Raw genomic sequence first — 16,229 nt, 5'->3', positions numbered from 1 at the left:
TCGTAATGTCACTCTACATACTGCTGGTGCACACACGTGTTACACTCACCCAGATGGAATTCAGCGCGGGCACTCCAAAAGTGGGTGGAATCAAGGCGGACTCCATTTTGTCTGCAAAACCGGCCAAAACTACTGGTGCTACGGAGCCGAATTTCGCGGCCTATGTGCAGAATCAACATCATAGCCAGTCCCAAAAGTTGATCCTGGAGTGAGAGTTATTCCCCTATTATTGGACAGCCCAGGCTAGTTTAGTTATAGTCAAGAAGAGGGAGATAAGTTTCCATCTTAAAGCTGATGACATTGCTTTAAGAGTACTTAAAAAGTCTCCAAGGAGAGGCTATTTCAGTGATATCATGTTTCTCCTCTGGAACCAGTTTTAATTAATGTTCTGATTATCAGAGATAAAACCAAGATGATCACTTCAGATGGCAATGAAGGCTGAGCTTGCAGGGGAGTGGGGGTGCAGGGGGTGGTTAGAGGGATGATGCGATCATACAACTTTAAGTTGGATACTTTGAGAGAAATGAAATGAGCTAATAATTAAACTGAATACCTGGGCCGATGTGTGATTAATGCTGGGAAAGTTTCAAAGGACCGCAACGATGTACAACAGCGATGGGAAACATTTAAAATGGTGTTCAACAGAGTGTAAGGAAAGAGGCATACATTAAGTACATAGACAGCAGGGGAGTGCATGATAAGGGAGAATACGAAAAGATTATGAGAGAAGTAAAAAAAAAAAACCAGAGGAACTATGAAATTAAATTATCAAGGAACATAGAACATAATAGTAAAATATTTTACAGGCATATTAATAAAAAAGGAAGGTTGGGATGAGAATCGGGCCATTAAGGGATAGACAGGATAATATCACAGGTAACGAAAGAGACGGCGGAAATATTAAATAATTATTTTGCTTCAGTATTTACCAGGGAGATATTTAACAGTTGGACATGGCATTGGTTGATGAAATTAGTAATGAGATAAGTACATTTAAAATAAAAAAGGGATATATTAAATAAACGAATTAAACTCAAAGAGGATAAAATCCACGCATTTTTAAAAAATATTGGAAAGAGATAGCAGAGGCATTACTACGCATATTTAATAATTCATTTGAAAAAGGTGCAGTGCCAGAGGACTGGCCGATAGCTAATGTAATACCTATATTTAAGAAGGGGAATAGAGCATGTCCAGGGAATTATAGACCAGTCAGCTTAACATCGGTAGTAGGAAAAATAATGGAATCCCTACTAAAGGAAAAAAATAGAAGAACATCTAGAAATCAAAAATATAATACAGCTACAATATCCCAAAACCGGAAACCTCGGGATCGAGGCCGTTCCGGTTTTCGGGTTTTTTCCGGATTTTGGAGAAGAAATCAAGACATCCAGAATCCAGAAACCCCTGGGCCAAGTTTCAGGTATTTCCGGATTTCGGAGAAGAAATCCGACGTCCCGAATCCGGAAACCCTTGGGCCGAGTTTGTTATTTCCGGATTTCGGAGCAGAAAATCCAATGGCCCGAATCCGCCAACGTCGAGGCCGGGCCGCGCCGGTTTGTGTACTTTTCTGGATTTATCTTTGAAAAGGTACGTACAGCTTAAAAGTACGGTTTCCAGGAAATATTTCCGGATTCCGGACAACGGCTCCTGCAATCTGCACAAATTTCAGAATTCGGGACGTTGCACTTGTAACGAATAATCAGCATGGATTTCAAAAGGAAAAGTCTTGCTTGTCCAACCTCATCGATTTTTTTGAAGAGGTAACAGAGAGAGTAGACAATGGTAATGCAGTAGATGTAATTTATCTAGATTTTCAAAAGGCCTTCGATAAGGTACTCCATAACAGACTGATGAACAAGGTCAGAGAATGCAGAGTCAGGGGACAAGTAGCAGAATGGATAGCTGGCTGGCTTCAAGATAGAAAGCAGAGAGTAGGGGTAAAAGGTAGCTATTCACAGCGATAGAAGGTGGGTAGTGGTGTTCCACAGGATCAGTGCTGGGTCACAATTTATATTAATGATTTAGACTTTGGAATCAAAAACGTAATTTCTAAATTTGCAGATGACACCAAATTGGGAGCGATAAACAATACGGAGGAGGAGCGCAATAAATTACTGGAGGACACTAATAAACTTGCAGAATGGGTATATAATTGGTAAATGAAGTTCAACATAGTTTTGCCAGTTATAAACCCAAAAGTACAGTATAAGTGAAGTTAGAAACTATTTTTTGTTTCCCCATTTTGACTGTATTTGGTTGGCAATATAAAGATGTGCCTTTTACAGTTGTAGCCAATGGTAGTTCCCCCTATACACCTCTGAATTTACTGGAAAGCAAGTTTGTTTCCAATAATTTACTTAGGTCATAAAATCTTACTTGTGGTCCTTCTGTGAGCTCATCAAGCACAGACAAAACATCCTTCTTCCATTGGCTTATTGTACACTCACTGAAGTTTCCTCCAGATGCACCACATCCCGTATAATCAAACCTTATAAGAGGCAAAACCAAATGTTGTAAGATAGAAGACTTCAAACTGCCAGCTTTATAAATGACTTTAAAAGATAAAATTACAGAAAGTTATATGCAAAATATGAATGATGATTACAAGAGAAACTTAAAATAACAACTATCTATTTTCTCGGTCTGCTGTTTGTTTCATTGGATCAAAGTTCAATAAAGTATAATATTAGAATGGATTGTTTTGTTGATTTAAATTGCAGATAATCTTTTAGATTAGATATTTCCTTTAATTTAAGGAACTTGCTTGTTCCACTGTAAAAACCTCTGGGGGCCGAAATTGGTGAAGGCCCCCGCCCGCCCAATTGCTACCCAAAGGACCGGTGGGGTACACGACGGTACTTTGTGTGGGGTTTTTGTCAAAAAGGTCCTTGAAAGGGCGGCGGGCAGCAAAAGAGGGACTTATGCTGCCAACCTGGACGGCAGCCACCAGGAGCTCCCAATCTCGGCGGCAAAGGCACTTGCCGATCAAGTACCGCCGAGGATGGAGTCGAGCCCATGGATGGTCGAAGACCTGAAAAGGAAAATCATCAAAAAAAAACATCGGAACACATTCAGACGACCCCATCCAAGTAAGCTGCTGTAAGGAAAAAATTTTAAAAATGTTTACTAACCTTTTTTTTTCAGCTCTTCATACTCGCTGTCGGGGATAGAACAGCCTCCAGTCAGCGGTCCTTCCCCGTTTTGGCGGCAACTCCCACACGCATCAATATGGCATCTCGGCGGGCGGGAGGTCAGTTGCGCCACTCGGTCATCCGCTGACATCAGCGGGCGGTTCCCGGTGTTTCTCCCCTCCCGCCTGCTCAACACCAAATGGAAAGTGGTACTGAGCGCAACTTCAAGAGGAATGTCGGTGGCAGTGGGCGGTAAGGCCAATTTCGGGACCTATATGTTTGACCCACACAGGCAAAGTGTCTCATGGTCAACCTCCTGTTAATTAAGATTCTGATGGTGTGAAGCAAGTTTCCTTTGTTTAAAAAGGGAGATAGAACAAGTCCAGGGAATTATAAACCAGTTCACTTCATGTTGGTGGTAGGAAAGATAATGGAATTATTTACTCAAAGATGTAATAGAAACATCTAGAAACCGAAAATATAATAAAGAATAGTCAACAGAATTTCAAAAGGGAAGGACCAACCTTATTGAATCCTTTGAAATAACAAAGAGGAGATAAGGGTAATGCAGTAGATGTAATATACTTGGATTTTCAAAAGACCTTCAAGTAGACTCATGACTAAAATTAAAACCTGCTGAGTCAGGGGACAAGTAGCAGAATGGATAGCAAGCTAGCTACAAAACAGAACACAGAGAGTAGAGGTTAAATGTAGTTACTCAGACTAGCAGGTGGAAAGTGGAGTTCCACAGGGATCTGTGCTGGGACCGCTGTTGTTCATCATTTATATAAACAATTTGGACTTGGGAATCGTAAGTATAATTTCAAAATTTGCGAATGAGAGGATTAATTAGCAATCTTGTCGTGCAAGGCCCCTTGGGGAAGAGTGACCATAATATGGTAGAATTCTTCATTAAGGTGGAGAGTGACACAGTTAATTCAGACTAGGATCCTGAACTTAAAGAAAGGAAACTTGGACGGTATGAGACGTGAATTGGCTAGGATAGACTGGTGAATGATACTTAAAGGGTTGACGGTAGATAGGCAATGGCAGACATTTAAAGATCAAATGGATGAACTACAACAATTGTACATCCCTGTCTGGCATAAAAATAAAACAGGGAAGGTGGCTCAGCTGTGGCTAACAAGGGAAATTAAGGATAGTGTTAAATCCAAGGAAGAGGCATATAAATTAGTCAGAAAAAGCAGCAAACCTGAGGACTGGGAGAAATTTAGAATTCAGCAGAAGAGGACTAAGGGTTTAATTAGGAGGGGGAAAATAGAGTATGAGAGTAAGCTTGCAGGGAACATAAAAACTGACTGTAAAAGCTTCTCTAGATATGTGAGGAGAAAAAGATTAGTGAAGACTAATGTAGGTCCCTTGCAGTCAGAATCAGGTGAATTCATAATGGGGAACAAGGAAATGGCAGACCAATTGAACAAATACTTTGGTTCTGTCTTCACTAAGGAAGACATAACTAACCTCCCAAAAATACTAGGGTACCAAGGGTCTAGCGAGAAGGATGAACTGAGGGAACTGAGGGAAATCCTTATTAGTCAGGAAATGGTGTTAGGGAAATTGATGGAATTGAAGGCCGATAAATCCCCAGGGCCTGATAGCCTGCATCCCAGAGTACTTAAGGAAATGGCCCTAGAAATAGATGATGCATTGGTGGTCATTTCCAACATTCCACGGACTCTGGATCAGTTCCTATGGATTGGCGGATAGCTAATGTGACCCCACTTTTTAAAAAAGGAGGGCGAGAAAACAGGGAATTATAGACTGGTTAGCCTGACATCGGTATGGGGAAAATGCTGGAATCAATTATTAAAGATGTAATAGCAGTGCATTTGGAAAGCAGTGACAGGATCGGTCCAAGTCAGCATGAATTTATGAAAGGGAAATCATGCTTGATTGAGGGGGGATCTCAGAGGCATATAAAATTCTGATGGGATTGGACAGGTTAGTTGCAGGAAGAATGTTCGCGATGTTGGGGAAGTCCAGAACCAGGGGTCACAGTCTAAGGATAAGGTGTAAGCCATCTAGGACCGAGATGAGGAGAAACTTTTTCACTCAGAGAATTGTGAACCTGTGGAATTCTCTACCACAGAAAGTTGTTGAGTCCAGTTCGCTGGATATGTTCAAAAGGGAGTTAGATGTGGCCCTGACAGCTAAAGGGATCAGCGGGTATGGAAAGAAGGCAGGAGTGGGGTACTGAAGTTGCATGATCAGCCATGATCATATTGAATGGTGGCTCGAAGGGCCGAATGGCCTGCTCTTGCACCTATTTTCTATGTTTCTATGTCTATGAAGCCAAATTGGAGGCTACAGTTAATACTGTCGCAAAATACAAGAAGATGTTAATAATTTTATAGAATGGGCTTGTAAATGGCAAATGAATTTCAATATAGTTAAGGGTGAGGTTGTGCATTTTGGTAGGAGAAAGAGAGGCGCCATGTACTCCTTAAGAGTCGAAATAGGGTAGAGGAGCAACAGGACCTGGGGCGCAAATCATTAAAAGTACCAACACAGGTTAACAAGGTCAAAGAAATGCAAATCTCACACTGGGCTCATTTCTAGAGGATCAGAATTGAAAAGCAGAGAAGGTATGTTAAACTTAAAGAACCTAGGTTAGACCATACTTTTAGGATACTGTGTATAGTTCTGGTCTCCATAATTACAAAAAGGATATCGGGCTCAATTTTGCCCAAACCCGTTTTTTGGCGTATTGCCAGAGTTATGCCCGCTTTTCTAGGCCAGAAATGCGGCAAAAATATTTGTCCAAAGTTTCCCCGCTGTATTTTTCAAAGTTGGTGCCGCGCAGCCTGTCCAGTCGCCTCGGGGGTGGGGTGCGTAGCCTGCTGTCTGCGCACGCGCAAAAAAAAGGACGTTTTTGACTTGGTCCCAATGGGCGCGAATGTGCAGTACAGCTCCGGGTCTGCAATCAGCCATTTTTAAAGAGCCAGTGTGAGGATGTTGAGATCTCAGTTACTTCTTTGCGGAAATGCAGCCTTCTGACACAGTCGCATTACTCAGGTGCAGGTACGAATGCCTGTCTCGATATACCCGAGGTGGGTAAGGCCTCCTGCCCAGCACCCTACAGGCTCGGAGGTTCCTCATGCGCTGACGTTGAATCATTTGTCGCCTCCGTAGCACCATGGTGCAGAAGGCTCGCACAAGGTTACTGCCCCATGGTTACATTTTACTTTGGCAAGAAGCTCAAAATGGCAGGAAGGCAGGCAGGACAGGTCCTTTGTCTCTCCCCAAGGTCTGTATGGACCACACCCAGGTCTCAGCAGTCTTGTGACTGCTCACCCCCGCAGGCTCATTTGCTGCCTAGTGCAGTCTTCCGATCAGCACCTCACACCATTAACCCCCCCCACCCCCCCCGGGCTTGTTTTGCAGCCAAGCCTCGAGCCCGTGTCCGATTCTGTCAGCCGATGCTGCGACACTCCAGCCTTGTTTGAAGATGTTCGGTGGTGGCATGCGAGTAAAAAATAAAATGAAAACTTCAGAATTCCAACAAACTTCCATGTACTCCATTGAAAGGTAAAAAAAATTCATCTTTATTATGGATATATAAAGTGTTCGTGATTCCCTCCAAAAGCTTCGATGAAAAACAATGGCGTCTTTCTGCGCCGATTTCTCAACACGCTGCTTTCTGTTAACACAACATAGGTTTTTCGAGAGTGGCCAGATACACTGACTTAGCAGAAATTTTTGGGGGACAAACTGTGAAAAATTATCAAAACTGGTGCAGACAGGACGTTAAAAAAGCCTAACGTTAAAAAAAACATAAATGACTCAGTTACACCGGTGCAGATTCCTACGGGAAACTTTGATTTAAATACTTACGGCAAGAAAAAACGGCGTGCGCCAAAAAAACGGCACAAATGACCTGGTAAAATTGAGCCCATAGACACTGGAGAAGGTGCAAAAAAGATATGGATGATATCAGAACCGAGAGGTTATAACTATCAGGAAAGGCTGGCGCTCTTTACTCTAGAAAAGTGAAGGATGAGTGGTGACATAATTTATCTTTAAAAATATAAAGGGATTTGATAGGTTAGACCCAAAGAAGCTGTTTCCACTTGTGGGGAATCCAAAACAAGGGATGATAAATATAAGATATTCGGGAGAACCTTCTTTACCCAGAGAGTGGTGAGAATGTGGAACTTGCTACCACATGGAGCAGTTGAGTCAAATAGCATAGATGCTTTTAAGGGGAAGCTAGATAATAAGAACATAAGAAATAGGAGCAGAAGTAGGCCACACGGCCCCTTGAGCCTGCTCCGCCATTCAATAAGATCTTGGCTGATTTGATCATGGACTCAGCTCCATTTCCCTGCTCGCTCCCCACAACCCCTTATCGTTTAAGAAACTGTCTATTTCTGTCTTAAATGTATTCAATGTCCCAGCTTCCACAGCTCTCTAAGGCAGCAAATTCCACAGATTTACAACCCTCAGAGAGAAGAACTTTTTCTTCATGTCAGTTTTAAATGCCCTCTAGTTCTAGTCTCCCCCATCAGTGGAAACATCCTCTCTGCATCCACCTTGTCAAGCCCCCTCATAATCTCATACATTTCGATAAGATCACCCCTCATTCTTCTGAATTCCAATGAGTAGAGGCCCAAACTATTCAACCTTTCCTCATAAGTCAACCCCCTCATCCCCAGAAATCAAGCTAGTGAACCTTCTCTGAACTGCCTTTAAAGCAAGTATATCCTTTCGTAAATATGGAAACCAAAACTGCATGCAGTATTCCAGATGTGGCATCATCAATACCCTATTATAACTGTAGCAAGACTTCCCTGCTTTTATACTCCATCCCCTTTGTAACAAAGGCCAAGATTCCATTGGCCTTCCTGATCACTTGCTGAACCTGCATACTATCCTTTTCTATTTCATGCACATGAAGGAGAAAGGACTAAAAGGATATGTGAGATGAAGTAGGGTGGGAGGAGCCTCATGTGGAATATAAACATCTGCATAGTCCAGTTGAGCCTTAAAGGCCTGTTTCTGTGCTGTAAATTCTATGTAAATTATTTATGCTGAACCTGTGTTTTTTTGATATAGTAATCTGCATTAATCAAATAGTTGCATGAGTGGTTGTTTGATTTTGTGTGAAAAAACACATGATCACTAGCTTTTGACACCTATGAAATTAAAAAAGATTATTGTTTGAATCAATCCTCAAATCTTTTGGGAAGGACTAAGCTGGTGACACACATCCTAACAATGAGCAAAGGTTATTCAAATTAAGCATTCAACTTCTTTGAAGGTTGAGAGAGGAGTGATTCACCAACTTCCAACAAAGGTGTTTAAAGAATTACTGCAGATCCAACATTCCAAAGGGTGTGTTATGAAGCTGCTGAATTTATTAGTAAAGGTGTACATTTTAAAGAGATATTGGGCAATTTGTTAGATTCATAGCTCAGTATCTACAAACTTTTCAGATGAAAGACTTGCTGAGCACGAAATGTACGATACCATTCAGAGATAGCCAATAATCGCAGGTATTGATTATACCCAGTGAGGCGACAAATCTTCCAACAAATGGCAGCAAAACAGTTTTCTTTTTGGAAAAAATGGAAAGCTCACACTGGGAATTTTACAAAAGAACATTGAACAATTTAGGAGTAAGAAAAAGGTATTTTAACCCAATCAGCCCAATCCTTTTTAATTGAGCACAACTCTACTTAATCACCATAATCCCCCAATTTCTTCTCTCACCCAAAGGTCATCGAGTTGCCTCTTGAAACCATTTAGACTGTTCACATCAATGTCCTTCCCTGGAAATTTATTCTACAAGTTGCCACTTGACATCACTTCTTACTCTGAACATCCTAAATTTTAATTTCTGTCTTCTGGTATTTGAGTCCTTTGTCATACACGTAGCAGTAATCAATAAACAACTATTTGCAATATAATCAAAAATGAATAACCCAAGAAAAGTTAAGGCTATTTGGGCATGAAGAAGTTGAGGAAAGGTGCGCTAAGAATTAACTTGGAGTGGAGCAATGGGACAGAGAGAAGATGGACAACTAGAGTTTTGAATGAGCAATGACAATAATAACAATTGTTGGTTAGGAAAGAGAGAGGGCATAGGATAAGAAGTATCTCCAGCAGAACCATAAAATGAAAAGGATGAAGGCAGAGAGCAAATGAAAAGCGAGTGAAGAAAGACGAGAAATGCATAAAAAAGATTACAATACAGGTTAAATCTCCCTTATCCGGAACCCTCGGAACAATGCAAGGAGTATTCAGAACCCAGGAGAGGGCTCTGAGCTAGTTAGAATGCGTGAGAGCTCAGATGAACAGGACCCCAAGAAAGAATGCAAAAGGCAGGAGGCAACAGAGCAGGGTAGCACTGGGGTAAGTGTAAACCACAAGGTGATAGGAAGGGACAATATGTATGAATATAAGGGGGCTGCAGGAGGGGTCAAAACTAAAAATCATGGTCTAAAAACTAGTATTAAAACACTCTACCTAAACGCACGCAACATTCGAAATAAAGTAAATGAGTTGACAGCACAAATCATTACAAATGGGTATGATTTGGTGGCCATTACAGAAACATGGTTGCAGGGTGGCCAAGACTGGGAATTAAACATACAGGGGTATCTGACAATTCGGAAGGATAAACAAGAAGGGAAAGAAGGTTCTGTTAATAAAGGATGATATCAGGGCAGTTGAGAGAGATGATATTGGCTCTAATGAACAAAAGGTTGAATCATTTTGGGTGGAGATTAGAGATAGTAAGGGGGAAAAGTCACTGGTGGACGTAGTTTATAGGCCCCCAAATAATAACTTCACAGTGGAGCGGACAATAATCAAGGGAATAATGGAGGCATGTGAAAAAGGAACGGCAGTAATCATGGGGGATTTTAACCTACATATCGATTGGTCAAATCAAATCGCACGGGGTAGCCTGGAGGAGGAATTCATAGAATGCATACGGGATTGTTTCTTAGAACAGTATGTTACAGAACCGACAAGGGAGCAAGCTATCTTAGATCTGGTCCTGTATAATGAGACAGGAATAATAAATGATCTCCGAGTAAAAGATCCTCTCGGAATTAGTGATCACAGTATGGTTGAATTTGTAATACAGATTGAGGGTGAGGGAGCGTACTATGCTTAAACAAAGGGGACTACAGTGGGATGAGGGCAGAGTTGGCTAATGTAGGCTGGGAACACAGACGAAACGGTGGCACAATTGAGGAACAGTGGAGGACTTTTAAGGAGCTCTTTCATTGTGCTCAACAAAAATATATTCCAGTGAAAAAGAAGGGCGGTAAGAGAAGGGATAACCAGCCGTGGATAACCAAGGAAATAAAGGAGTATCAAATTAAAAACCAATGCATATAAGGTGGCCAAGGTTAGTGGGAAACTAGAAGATTGGGAAAAGTTTAAACGACAGCAAAGAATGACTAAGAAAGCAATAAAGAAAGGAAAGATAGATTACGAAAGTAAACTTGCACAAAACATAAAAACAGATAGTAAAAGCCTTTACCGATATATAAAACGGAAGAGAGTGACTAAAGTAAATGTTGGTCCCTTAGAAGATGAGAAGGGGGATTTAATAATGGGAAATGTGGAAATGGCCGAGACCTTAAACAATTACTTTGCTTTGGTCTTCACAGTGGAAGACACAAAAACCATGGCAAAAATTGCTGGTCACGGGAATGTGGGAAGGGAGGACCTTGAGACAATCACTATCACTAGGGGAGTAGTGCTGGACAGGCTAATGGGACTCAAGGTAGACAAGTCCCCTGGTCCTGCTGAAATGCATCACAGGGTATTAAAAGAGATGGCGGAAGTTATAGCAGATGCATTCGTTATAATCTACCAAAATTCTCTGGATTCTGAGGAGGTACCAGCGGATTGGAAAGCAGCTAATGTAACGCCGCTGTTTAAAAAAGGGGGCAGACTATAGGCCAGTTAGTTTAACATCTGTAGTGGGGAAAATGCTTGAAGCTATCATTAAGGAAGAAATAGCAGGACATCTAGATAGGAATAGTGCAATCAAGCAGACGCAACATGGATTCATGAAGGGGAAATCATGTTTAACTAATTTACTGGAATTCTTTGAGGATATAACGAGCATGGTGGATAGAGGTGTACCGCTGGATGTGGTGTATTTAGATTTCCATAAGGCATTCGATAAGGTGCCACACAAAAGGTTACTGCAGAAGATAAAGGTACGCGGAGTCAGAGGAAATGTATTAGCATGGATAGAGAATTGGCTGGCTAACAGAAAGCAGAGTCGGGATAAATGGGTCCTTTTCGGGTTGGAAATCGGTGGTTAGTGGTGTGCCACAGGGATCGGTGCTGGGACTACAACTGTTTACAATATACATAGATGACCTGGAAGAGGGGACAGAGTGTAGTGCAACAAAATTTGCAGATGACACAAAGATTAATGGGAAAGCGGGTTGTGTAGAGGACACAGAGAGGCTGCAAAGAGATTTAGATAGGTTAAGTGAATGGGCTAAGGTTTGGCAGATGGAATACAAGGTCGGAAAATGTGAGATCATCCACCTTGGGAAAAAAAAACAGTAAAAGGGAATATTATTTGAATGGGGAGAAATTACAACATGCTGCGGTGTAGAGGGACCTGGGGGTCCTTGTGTATGAAACTCTTAGATTTTCATACACAAGGACCCCCAGGTCCCTCTACACTGCAGCATGTTGTAATTTCTCCCCATTCAAATAATATTCCCTTTTACTGTTTTTTTTTCCCCAAGGTATGAATCCCAAAAAGTTAGTTTGCAGGTGCAGCAGGTAAGCAGGAAGGCAAATGGAATGTTGGCCTTCATTGCGAGAGGGATGGAGTACAAAAGCAGGGAGGCCCTGCTGCAACTGTACAGGGTATTGGTGAGGCCGCACCTGGAGTACTGCATGCAGTTTTGGTCACCTTACTTAAAGAAGGATATACTAGCTTTGGAGGGGGTACAGAGACGATTCACTAGGCTGATTCTGGAGATGAGGGGGTTACCTTATGATGATAGATTGAGTAGACTGGATCTTTACTCGTTGGAGTTCAGAAGGATGAGGGGTGATCTTATAGAAACATTTAAAATAATGAAAGGGATAGACAAGATCGAGGCAGAGAGGTTGTTTCCACTGGTCGGGGAGACTAGAACTAGGGGGCACAGCCTCAAAATACGGGGAGCCAATTTAAAACCGAGTTGAGAAGGAATTTCTTCTCCCAGAGTGTTGCGAATCTGTGGAATTCTCTGCCCAAGGAAGCAGTTGAGGCTAGCTCATTGAATGTATTCAAATCACAGATAGATATTTTAACCAATAAGAGAATTAAGCGTTATGGGGAGCGGGCGGGTAAGTGGAGCTGAGTCCACGGCCAGATCAGCCTACTGCTGTTCCTAATTCTTATGTTCTTATGTTATGTTCTAACTTGGCCTGTTCTGGATAAGGGATTTTCGCGGACGAGGGGTGGTCACATTAATTTGGATGGTACAGGTACTGGTTGGCTGGCTGGCTTGGGGCTGGGAGTGCAGCAGAGAGATTGGGGGCGGGGTGGGGGCTGAGTGGTAGATCGAGGGGTCAGGCCAGCGATTGCGGGAGTCAGCAGCGAGGAAGGACTTCAATTTGTTCATGTCAGAGTTCTGCGCTGTGCCACCCGGTGGCCGGAAATGGTTCTCGATGAGGGGTGGTTCCGGATAAGGGAGGTTCAACCTGTACTATCCAGTAGAAAGAAACCAAGATGTGGCACACATACCCGTTTCACATGATTTAGTGCTGATCATCAAAGAGGATTGGGGACTTATAGGACTGAGGAGGACGCTTACCAAGCAGAAGAAAGGCATTCACAGAGAAAATGAAAAACAATCTCCTAAAGTACCCAAGAACCAGTAACATTTGAAAAAAAGGGACAGACATATTTGAAAATAAACGTCGGAATGAGACATAAAATTACAGATTGTGACTGACTGCTTGCATGAAATCATGAGTGTGTAAACCAAGCTCATTAAGCGTTTGTCCGTTTATGACAAGAGTTTTACTGGCTTAGCATTAGCTACCAGCAAATCTGTGATAAAAAAAATGTTGAATGAAGGCAAATAAAATATTTAATGCTTTTTCAATGCTACAAATAAATCTTAAAAATAAAATTGAGCACCCCATGTTTTATAAATAGAACAATCCTCTACAGAAGAAAACATATTTGCAACTTATATTCTAGAGTTGTACAAGAAATTGGCTTCCACACACACACAATTTTCAATAGCAACGTGATCTTTATATATTTTTGTAATGAGGGGTGGAAAAAGAGAAAGGAACCTTGAATCATATAGAAAGGAGAATTGGAAAGCTCACACCTTGCTGCATTCTTATTGTTTCTGACACACAGTTTCTTGTGGACAAAGTAAGCTGTGAATGAAGCATTTTAGGACACAATTGAGATTATGGGCTGGATTTTCAGCTCGCTTGCGCCTTGGTTAGCACCTTGGAGGGGCAGTAAAGGGTGTTTCTAGGCATTACGGCTAACGTACAGCTTTTACCGCCCGGTCAGCAAATTTGGCTCATGGTTAACGGCAGCGCAAAAACTTAACGCCCCGCCCTCTAGTTTCACCGAAATCATGACGTCAATCGTCGTGCAATTCTCCGCTAGCGCACCTAGTGCAAAGTTAGGCCTCAATGCCTCATTATACGTCCGCCTCAGGAAACATCTGAAAAACCAGGCATTCCCAGGGTGCAGCAGGCAATATTGGCAGCATTTTTAAATGGAGGGATCCTTCATCGCAGATCACATTGACTGCAGCGGATGTGCACATCACGCTGCCTGAAGCTCTGACTTGAAAGTGGCAGTTTTATCTGCCATTACAGTATCCTTATGATGTCAGTGAGAGAATTTAATGGGGGCATTACTCGTTCGTCAGTGTATCATGCTGCATGCTATTTCCAGGTGATGTCAAGCTAGAAGAAGGGCTCTTGGCCATGTCAGCCCACGGATGAGACGTCTGGGGAGGAGGACTTGCTTCCCCACGGGTTTACAGGCACCAATGCTCATACCTCCAGCTCTCTGAGGAGCAGTGTGTGAGAAGGCTGCGCTTCCAAAAGGAAGTGCTGACAGAGATATGCCACCTCCAACAGGCAGATCCATGCCTGCACCGCTCTGGAGGCTGCCTTCAATACTCCCCTCAACAAATTTCGAATTCATTGTGTTGTGCTGTATGTTGCACAACTTGGCCATCATGAGGAACCAGTAGGGATTGCAGGAGGAGGACAACGACGACAACGACAAAGAGGAGCCTGGCAAGGTCCCCATTGGATAGCCACATCATCCACGGGGGAGGCAGCGCGGAGATGCTGTTGGACTAAGAGTCGCAAGTCGCCGGCTCATAATGGACCAGTTCTCCTAAATGGAGGAAACTGAGCTAATACTGGACACGCTATGTGCCCCCATAAAAGGCACATCTCCAGTGAACGTTGGAATGATACACAAGACACCAATGGCAAAGGATAAATTTTACTGCAACAAAGTAACAAAAACTCCCCCCACCAAAATAAAACCATACAATATACAACATTATGTTGCAGGGCACTGAACAATAAAGTTCCTTAAATCAACAAAACTTTTTTTCGGCTGGGACGCAAAAACTTCCATGTGTAATGCCCGATTTTGCGCGCCCGATCATGAAACCTCATCTTTTGGTGAATTTTGCAGACGTGGGTGCAAACTTTTTCCAGGCAGTATCAGGACCGCCCCTCTGCCATTACCACCTCGAAATCTCAAAAGCCGAAAATCTAGCCCATTAACTGCAACAGGGAAGAGAGGGAAAAAATACATTCCAAAAGGGAAAGTATATTATAGTAGAACAGTAAATTGAGATTAACTAAGCTGCCATTTTGGAGCATTATATGACCGTCAGCAAACATTGTACTTATTGAAGTGCAATAAATAATAGAGATGCCTATTGTAACCTTTCCATACAGTACCTTATAAATGAATGCCCAAGTGATTTGCAGAAGTCCTCAAGTGCCAGTGCTTTGTGTGCCTTCATAGTTGATCCAAACCCAGGGAGGAAAAGGACTCCTGGGCTTCTACCTTTTATTTTCTTATATGCTAATTTAGGTTGATCTGGACGATTTAGGTATTGGGTTGATTTCCTCCGGCACTCTAGAACAGCAAAACATGGATCAACATATACAAGCATTCTTTACATGGGTTAGATACAAAATGGCTCAAGCTCGTAGGCAAATGACCTAGATTTGAAAGGTTAACATTTCAGCAGTTCAAAACAGAAATGTCCACATTTAGTGTCACTTGATCACCCAGATATTGCTCCTGTACAAAATGGGAGAAAACATTGTATATTCTTGTAAGTTTCCTTCTTGCTTGGTTTTTGTTTGCATTCCAAAGCCTCTATTTTCACCACAATTGTGCGCCATTTTTTGGCGTCCAAACGTATTTTGATGTGAAATCCTCAGTTTCCAACTTTCGCCAACGTTTGCATGCCGGCGCCGACCATGTGCACCAGTTTAAAAATGTTTAGCAGACACGAGTGAAAATGGACTCGGGCGCCATTTTTATGCAGTTAGACGATTTTGGCCATCCACAATTTTTTTCAGCACAGCCTACACTGCCAAAAAACCACGATAAAAAAAAACCTGCTGTGAACTTAAGGAAATCGGCGCGGCGCACAAAGGGACATTGGGGCCAGGCAAAAGACAAAATAAAGTACAAATGCATGGATTTTTTTTGACCGGGTACCCCGAGAATAACTCAAAGTAATTTCAGTGAGATAATCTAATAAACAAATGTATAATTTTTTTGGAGGGAAATGAAATAACATTGCTGGGTTCTTTTTCACTCAAATCGCGACTGTCCACCCCAACACAATCATTGCTGGCTGGGCTCCAGGCATGGGTCAATGGAGTGCCGGCCGGTCAGGGTCGTGGGCTCAGCCGGACGCAAGCACCAGAGAACCAGAGTGTCGAGTTGTTGTGCTCATGTCCGGCCGAGCTTGCGATTCTGCCCAGCCGGCACTCCTTCGACCCGTGCTCAAGCTCGATCAGTATCCGAAATGGGATGTTTTGTGCACAGGCACATCAGCAAGCTAAAATTCACCA

At 42.4% G+C, this 16,229-nt stretch overlaps 1 protein-coding gene across 3 annotated transcripts in view; it reads right to left on the bottom strand.

The window, feature by feature from the left end:
• The window catches only part of LOC139274994 (palmitoyl-protein thioesterase ABHD10, mitochondrial-like), a 56,854-nt gene that overhangs the window by 28,176 nt on the left and 12,449 nt on the right, over positions 1 to 16,229 (bottom strand). For all 3 annotated transcript variants that reach the window (XM_070891817.1, XM_070891819.1, XM_070891818.1), the window contains 2 exons: positions 15,096 to 15,276; positions 2,380 to 2,491 (listed from right to left, as the gene is read on the bottom strand). In XM_070891817.1, coding sequence (XP_070747918.1) covers positions 2,380 to 2,491; positions 15,096 to 15,276 — 293 coding nt within the window. The remainder of the gene's footprint in view (positions 1 to 2,379; positions 2,492 to 15,095; positions 15,277 to 16,229) is intronic.

This window comes from Pristiophorus japonicus, chromosome 10 (assembly GCF_044704955.1).
Source record: "Pristiophorus japonicus isolate sPriJap1 chromosome 10, sPriJap1.hap1, whole genome shotgun sequence".
In the NCBI taxonomy this organism is placed as follows: domain Eukaryota; kingdom Metazoa; phylum Chordata; class Chondrichthyes; family Pristiophoridae; genus Pristiophorus; species Pristiophorus japonicus.
The sequence above is the reverse complement of the archived record's forward strand: the minus strand, read 5'-3'. Positions and strand labels throughout refer to the sequence as shown.